Raw genomic sequence first — 8,187 nt, 5'->3', positions numbered from 1 at the left:
TCCTCCAGTGGTCTGACTTGATCGTCGGAGGGTCTATCCGGCACACCACCGCCGGGCAGCTCACCATTTCTGTGTTGCAGAGATAGACGCCGTCTCGAGAAGCTTGACATCCAAGGAGTACGAAAAGCAAAGGATATTTCGCCCCCGTACAATTGGCGCCATCTGTGGAAAAAGTTTGATACTCAACCCTTGTTCTTCGAGCTTCTTCGACCATTTCCATGGCCAACAACGACGAAGTCCTACTGTCTGTCGTCGATGGCGTCACACCTGAGTATGTCTGCCTGAGAGATGGCCCCCCGAATATTCCAGCCATGGCGGGCCTAGAGACTTCTTCGCGAGGTGTGCGAGACAAACGCGGGAGGAGTTCTGATCGCTCGCAGAGTCCAGAGGGCCGCTGACGCCGGGGGGAGTCACATCCGCAGCGCCTGGAGCACAAACTCAAGGACCAAGACGCTCTCATTCGCAAGATGGCGGCAGAGATGGAGCTGCTGAAACGCCAGATTAAAGGGAAAGGTGTTGCTGGAGAGGGCAACCTCAGTGAGCGCACCCCGTCCCCCCGTTGTAGCAGTCGCCGCCAGGTAAGGACTCACTCTCTCTCCATCACCAGAAACTATGGGGTTGGAGATTCTGACCAAAGAGAGGGCGGGTCCCTCTCTCGCGACAGCACTTACCACCCCTCGCGCCCTACGCCGATGTCGCGATCCTCTTTCTCCACACGTTCCAGGGACTTGAGGGCTGTATTGGAAGAGAGGGCGCGCCGTCGGGAGGCTAAGAGAGTGCCGGCATTGCAGAGGTTGAGCGCTCCAGTTCGTTGCAGTGAAGAAGTGGCGATGCCAGCCCCCAAAGTGATAGCCCCTACGTTGGTGGACAAAGAGCTGGCACGGCTTACAGCTACGCCGCTGTCTCTAGAGATTGAGAGTACACCACTCCCCGCCGGATTCCACCAGCCAAAGTTCACTTTGTACGATGGCAAGACGGATCCGTACATGCATGTGAGCCATTACCGGCAAGTGATGGCTGGCCACCAGCGCAATGACGCCTTGATGTGCCTCATATTCCCAGCAAGCCTAGGAGAGCTGGGTTTGAAGTGGTTTGAAAGGATCCTGGAGGGTAGTATTGAGGGGTGGCAGCAACTAGCGGAAGCCTTCGTCACCAGATTCAAAACCAACACACGAACGCCGAAGGAGGTCGACCATCTCCTGGGCATCAAGATGGAGTCTGGATGTTCGTTGAAGGTGTACAATGCGAAGTACTGGGAAACTTACAATGAGATCCTCGACTGCCCTACCAATCTGGCAATCACCCAGTACAAGCGAGGTCTCCCAGTCGGACATAGATTGCGAGATTCGCTCACGATGCATCAGCCCGCGACTATGGAGTCCTTGATGCAGCGGATCAATGAGCACATCCGTGTAGAGGAGGATGCCGCCACTGCAACCGAGAAGACTAATCCGGTCACGGCGAACAGAAGGGTGGCAGGAAAAGTTCACTCGGTTGGGCAGGAGGATAACCGCCCAAAAAACCGATCAAAAGATCAGCGCCATGGTTCAAACCGTGATGACAGAAACAAGGGCCGCCGAAACGACCGGGCTGACACTCCTCGCGACGCTGCGGAAGATGCCAAGAGAAAATTGAAGGTGCGAACAGGAATCACCACGGTCTTCAAAATTCCCATATACCTCATTTTGAGCGAGATCCGAGGTGAGCCTTTTGTCCGCTGGCCGGCCAAGTTAGGAAGTGCGCAGCGAGGCTTCAATTCAAAATATCGCTGCACCTTTCATGAAGAACGGGGGCACTGAACAGAGGACTACATGCCGCTTAAACAACACTTAGAGGAGTTGGTGGCGGCGGGGCATCTTGACCAATATATAGATGGGGGCATCAAGGCCACGCCAGAGGACCAAGCCAAGCCAAACGGCCTCGCCGCCCTAGAAGCGCCCCTGCAAGGTGTAATCAACGTCATCCACGGCATCATTGAACCAGCAAGGGTCTGCGAGCTTAGAGGGATGATCAAGAGAGCCGAGCACATGAGGGAAGTGCTCTCTGTCCAGCCTGCCGTAAAGAGGGAAAAGACCGAAGAGAGGGACATCCTTTCGTTCTCAACCAAAGACTTGGAAAGGGTTCAGATGCCGCACAATGATGCTTTAGTGGTGACATTTCACGTCAAAGACTTTGATATCAAGAGAGTCTTGATCGACCAGGGGAGTTCGGTCGAAATTATGTATTATGACGTATTCAAACAAATGAGGTTAGAGGACAAGGACTTGGCCCCCGCGACATCCCCTTTGGTTGGCTTCAACTCTCAGCCAGAATGGCCGATCGGAAAGATTATTTTGCCGGTCAAAGCGGGATCGGTCGTAAAGCAAGTAGAATTTTGGGTGCTCAAAGTTCCATCGACTTACAACTTGATCTTAGGCAAGGGCTGGCTGCACGCCATGCAAGCAGTGGCTTCGACCTTCCACCAAGTCAGGCGCTTTCCGGCACCAAGCGGACAAGTAGAGGAAGTTTGGGGGGACCAGGTGATGGCAAAACAGTGCTTCGTTACGGTAAATGGCAGCCGAGCGGCCAAAGGGTTCGTCCAAATGGTTGAGGGGCCCAAGGGTAAAGAGCTCCTTGAAGACGTAGGGAGAAAGGCCGAGGAAAAATTGGTCGAAGATTTGGTGGAAGTGCACATTGACGAGAACGATCCAACTAAATTCTTCCTCTTGGGATCATCCTTGTGTAGCGCCAAGCGGATGGATTATGTCAACTTCTTGGTTTCCAATTTCGAGGCCTTTGCGTGGACGCCCTACGATATGCCTAGCGTTGATCCAAGCTTCATTTGCCATCAGTTGAATGTCTTCCCAGATGCACGGCCCGTCATTCAAAGGACGCGCCGCTCAGCCTTGCACCATGCTGAAGTGGTGGCAGAAAAAGTGAAGAATTTGTTGGAAGCTGGGGCCATAGAGGAGGTGCAATACCCTCGGTGGATATCTAACACGGTGGTTGTTCCGAAGAAGAACAGCAAGTGGCGAGTCTGCGTTGACTATAAGACTGTCAACCGCGCTTGCCCGAAGGATAGCTTTCCCCTCCCACGAATCGACCAGCTGATGGACTTAACCGCTGGCCATCAGAGGTTTAGCTTCTTGGACGCATATCGCGGCTACCACCAGATAGACATGTATAAACCGGACAAAGAGGTCACATCGTTCGCAACCCCCAGAGGCTTATATTGCTACAAGGTCATGCTGTTCGGACTAAAGAACGCCGGGGCGACTTTTCAGAGGATGGTAACGAAGATGTTCGCTTCTTTTTTGGGCCGAACAATGGAGGCCTATATCGACGACATGGTGGTGAAGAGTAGGGAGAAGTCTCAACGCCTCGCCGAACTAGCAGAAATGTTTGCCATCCTAAAGCGCCACAAGCTTCGTCTAAATGCCTCCAAATGCGCCTTCGGAGTTGGCACAGGGAAGTTTCTGGGTTTTCTGGTTCCAAACCGGGGAATTGAAGCTGACCCATCACAAATCAAGGCAATACAAGAGCTGGAGCGTCCTAACTCCTCGAAGGACGTGCAACATCTTGTCGGGATGGCAGCCGCGTTGAACAGATTTATCAGCCGGTCTTCGGATCGTTGCAGGCCCTTCTTTAAAACTTTGAAGTCCAAGTTCTTCTGGGATGATGAGTGCGACCGCGCACTAGCAGACCTGAAAGCATATCTCTCCTCAGCCCCTATTTTGGTCACACCCCAGCCGGGCGAAGAGTTGTCCCTCTACTTGGCTGTCTCTCAACACGCGGTCAGCGCGGTATTGGTCCGTGCTGAAGGCATCCAACACCTACCGATCTTCTATGTAAGCAAGACTCTGCTCCCAGCTGAAACGAGATATCTTCCCTTGGAAAAATTGGCGCTGGCCCTAATGATGGCGTCTAGAAAACTGGCACACTATTTTCATGCCCATACAATAGTTGTGTTAACCGAGTTCCCGCTCAAGATGCTTTTTGAAAAGGCAAACTTCACTGGAAGAATTTTGAAATGGGCCATGGAATTAGGGCAATATGACATCAAGTTCCGACCGTGCATGGCAATTAAGGCTCAAGCACTTGCTGACTTTTGTGGCGGAATTTGCCCCTGAGATGCATCCAGTCTGCCCGATTGATTTGGTTGGGGCGGATTTAGCACAACCCATGGTTCTGGCAACAAAAACAAGTGTTGGCTCGCAAGTAGGAGAAGGGCAAAGCGCGACCGAGCTAACAAAGTCCGGCGAAGATGTACCCAACCAAGACAAAGAAAAAGACCAGGATGGACCGACCATAGACTTGGCACTGAGAACCTCCCAAAACCCGTCTGATTGCTGGAAGCTGTTCACTGGAGAGATGTGGAAGCTCTTTGTCGATGGGGCGTCCAACAGGCACGGGGCCGGGCTTGGCATCGTGCTGACCTCACCGGATGGACTGATCATCGAGCAGGCCATTACACTCGGCTTCCCAGCATCTAACAACGAGGCTGAGTATGAAGCCCTCCTTGCCGGACTAAAAAGCGCGCTGAGAATGAAAGCCACAGCCCTTATGGTATTCAGTGATTCCAAATTGGTGGTCAATCAGGTCTCAGGGGAGTATGAGGCCAGGGATGAAAGAATGGCCAAGTATCAGGTGCTGGTACGCGCGGAGATCAAGAAGTTCGTCGCTATAAGGATGGAACAAATCAACCGCAAAGAAAACAACACGGCTGACGAATTGGCTGGACTCGCTTCTACTCAAACAGCCTTTCCCAATCCCTTAATGATCGAATTTTTACCGCGGCCAAGTATAGAGGAACCGGCGGTAACCGAGGTACTTTGCACCGACTTAGGTCCTTCTTGGATGGATCCTATCATCGCCTTCCTGAAAGATAGAATTCTACTGGAAGAAAAGAAGGCGGCCCATAAGATCAGGGCAAAGTCAGAGCGGTTTTGACTCTCCCCGTCCGGAGCCTTGTTTAAGAAGTCCTTTTCCGGGCCGTATTTGAAGTGTGTCCACCCCGCCAAGGTGGAAGCTTTTCTCTACGAGATCCATGAAGGCATCTACGGTAGCCATACTAGGGGCAGATCCTTGGCTTACCGAGCAATTTCTCAGGGTTATTGGTGGTCGTGCATGCAGGCAGATGCGCAAAAATATGTTCGCAGGTGCGAGAAGTGTCAGAAGTTCGCCCACTAGATCCACCAGCCAGCTAAAGATTTGCTCCCTCTCACAAGTCCTTGGCCGTTCGCGCCCTGGGGATTGGATATTGTTGGACCACTCCCAACAGCACCAGACAATCGCAAGTTCTTCATCGCTGCGACCGACTACTTCACCAAGTGGGTCGAGGCTGAGCCACTAGGGACCATAAAGGAAAAGGATGTGAAGAAGTTTGTTTGGCAAAATGTAATCACTCGCTTCGGTATACCCAAGGCCCTCATCTCGGATAATGGCACTCAATTCGACGGGAAACTTTTTCGCGAATTTTGTGAAGAGTTGAAGATTGAGTTCTACAATTCAACGCCGGCATATCCCTAGTCAAACGGTCAAGCAGAGGCCTCAAACAAGACCATCCTGGATGGGTTGAAGAAGCGGCTTGAGAAGGCCAAGGGGAAGTAGGCTGAAGAACTCCCTAATGTGCTTTGGGCATACCGCACCACGCCAAGGCGGTTGACCGGAGAGACACCATTTGCCTTGGCCTATGGCATGGAGGCTGTCATCCCGCTGGAAATTGGCATGCCAACCATCCAGTCTGAGAATTTCGAGCCAGATCTGAACAATGAAGCAATGGCACTGGAGCTAGACCTAGCCGAGGAAAGAAGGGAGCGGGCTTTAATCCACATAGCGGCTTATCAGCAAGAACTCTCCAAAAAATACAACAAGGCAATGCACCCCAGGCTATTCAAGATTGGGGACTAGGTCTTAAGAAAGGTGCTTGGCAATACGGTGGTCCCTTGCGAAGGAAAGCTCGGTGCAAATTGGGAATGACCATACAAGGTGATTGATCTTGCTGGTAAAGGGGCATACCATCTGGAAGATTTAGATGGCAAGGCTGTCCCCAGACCATGGAATGCGGCCAACCTTAAGGTCTTTTATTTTTAAGATGTAATTTGCTTGTGTTGTTTAGCTTTTCTAGACCTTTAGCCTTTTGGCACTTGATGTAAAAGATAACAATGCTTTTGTAATGAAAAATAGCCCTCTTGTTGTTTGGTATTACATCTTTGTACAATGACATCGCAAGGACGCAAGGCAATTATGGATGCCAGGGACAAGGAGACCGACCTGAATGGGACCGGGCTGATTTCCTCTAGCCGGAATGGAAACAGACCGCACAAACAGTTGGGTGCATTGTCCAGCGATATAATTGGCGTATGGACCAATTCGCATTAGGGTCGAGCTGGTTTTGCTCGCCCGGTTGAAATGTTAGCGTCGTGTCCAACTTAACGGAAACATTGGTGTTTTGCCAAATGTAAGGACCGAGCTGATTTGGCTCGGCCCAGTTGGCGTATTGGTGTCTTGCCCAATATGGAAAATGAGCGGAGTTTGCTCGACAAAAATCACAATGTTAGAGTTGTCCAACCAATAAATAGCCGAGCTGACTTTGCTCGGCAGAAAAGAAATGTTGGCGGCTTACCCAACTTAAAAGGCGAGCTGATTTTGCTCAGTCACGTTGAAGTATTGGAATTCTACGTCTACAAACCAGTCAAGGCCGAGCAGATTTTGCTCGGCCGAGTTAAAATGTCAGTTCATTTCAAAGTTCGAGGAGCCGAACTGCTAGTTCTGATTTGAAAACGGTTAAGGCAATTTTAGCTCGGCAAATTGTGCGGCATAGCCGAACTGGCAGTTGTGAATTGTAACGATTGAATCAAGGAATCCATGCAGCTGCCAACCGAACAGAAATAGAAGATGTACGAGCAAGAAGTTCAAAAGTTTCATTGATAAGGGAAAATTCAGTACAAGGGAGGGGACATAGCCCGGTTACATTCCAAAACAAAGAAAGGAAAAGAAGTAAACAAAAAACAAAGGACAACAGAAAGGCTGAGTTCAATCTAATTCTAGTCCAGCGGTCTGTTCGGCGACTTGTGCCATTTGCTCGGTCTCCTCCACATTGCGCCCGGGCAGGTTTTCTTCGCCCTCATCGTCAGCATCCCCCACCGTGACAACCTCCAAGTCAATAACTTTATCATCGTCGGCACCTTGAGATGCTTCAGGAGAAGTTTGCTCGGTTTGCTGTGCGGCGGCGGCTTCTTCCTCGGCCTCTTTCCGTGCCTCTGCGATAAGCCGGTTTTGAGTGGCCTGGAAGTACGCCAGCATGTAGACCGGGATATACGCCGTAGGTGGATTTATGAACATGTCAGAATCCTGTCCAAGGCCAACTTTCTCCACGGCAGCTTTCCAGCCGCACTAGAAAAAGATGTCCTTGGTCGCTTGGACCTGCCGCTCATAAGTTTTCTCCCCCTGAGCATATCCACGGTCCTCGGCGTCATCCACAGCTTTGTTCTTTTCTTCTTTGTGGGCATCGCGTAGCTTGCGCAGCTCGGCGAGGTACCGGGCCTTATTTGATTTCACGGCCCTTTGTTTGTCAGCCTCAGCTCGGTCAACCTTCAGGCGCAGTTCATCTCGCTCGGCCGCAACTACATCTTGCGCGGCCCTGAGTTTTGCTATCTCGGCCTTTTGGGCATTATTCTCGGTGATGGCCTCACGCAGACTCTGCCGCACTTTGATCATTCGATCGTGGGCCAAATAGTTCTTTTGCGCGGCCTGAAAACAAGCAAGAGATTGGGAGTATTCGAGAAACCGAGCAATAACCAAGCAAATAGTTAAAAGCAAAGAATGAAGAACTTACCAGCACTATCGATTTTTTTGCCGAACGGAGGACCTTGAGGTCGGAAAGCTTGTCGTGTTTTTTCATATCAGCGGGAAAGATCAACCCCTTGGTCAAATTGAAACCAAGCGAGTAGTCCTTGTCCGCGTAGACCGAGTCTTCAGCAGAAACTGCTCGGCCCTGGTATTTGAACTCTTGCACCCAGACCGGGGGGGTGGCTGTGCCCTTGGATTTGCCGGTCTGTGGTTGCTCGGTCTGGTCCCCGAGCTCGGTGGAGTCTTCATCTGCCAGACGCGGCCCGGTTTGCTCCGTCCTCGGCTGCTTCTTGGACTGACCAGCCGGCTGCTCGCTGGCAAGGGCCAGTACTGCCCCTTCTTGTTGCCCGGCGGGTG

General features: G+C 51.5%; 1 protein-coding gene across 1 annotated transcript; it reads left to right on the top strand.

Annotated features, from left to right (window-relative positions):
• The first annotated feature begins 467 nt into the window (after positions 1–467).
• On the top strand, positions 468–4,109 carry LOC145795619 (uncharacterized). The gene is made up of 2 exons (XM_082880452.1): positions 468–1,701; positions 1,804–4,109. The coding sequence occupies exons 1-2, from the start codon at positions 468–470 to the stop codon at positions 4,107–4,109; spliced, it is 3,540 nt and encodes a 1,179-aa protein (XP_082736578.1).
• The last annotated feature ends 4,078 nt before the right edge of the window (positions 4,110–8,187 follow it).

This window comes from Camellia sinensis, chromosome 7 (assembly GCF_055761805.1).
Source record: "Camellia sinensis isolate YWXY chromosome 7, ASM5576180v1, whole genome shotgun sequence".
NCBI classification, from domain to species: Eukaryota; Viridiplantae; Streptophyta; class Magnoliopsida; order Ericales; family Theaceae; genus Camellia; species Camellia sinensis.
This window is presented reverse-complemented; position numbering and strand designations above follow the sequence as displayed.

Coding starts and splice junctions, on each gene's coding strand:
- LOC145795619 (XM_082880452.1), top strand. CDS start 468: ATGGCGGCAGAGATGGAGCTGCTGAAACGCCAGATTAAAGGGAAAGGT. Junction 1,702..1,803: donor CATTTTGAGCGAGATCCGAG/GTGAGCCTTTTG, acceptor GGCACTGAACAG/AGGACTACATGCCGCTTAAA.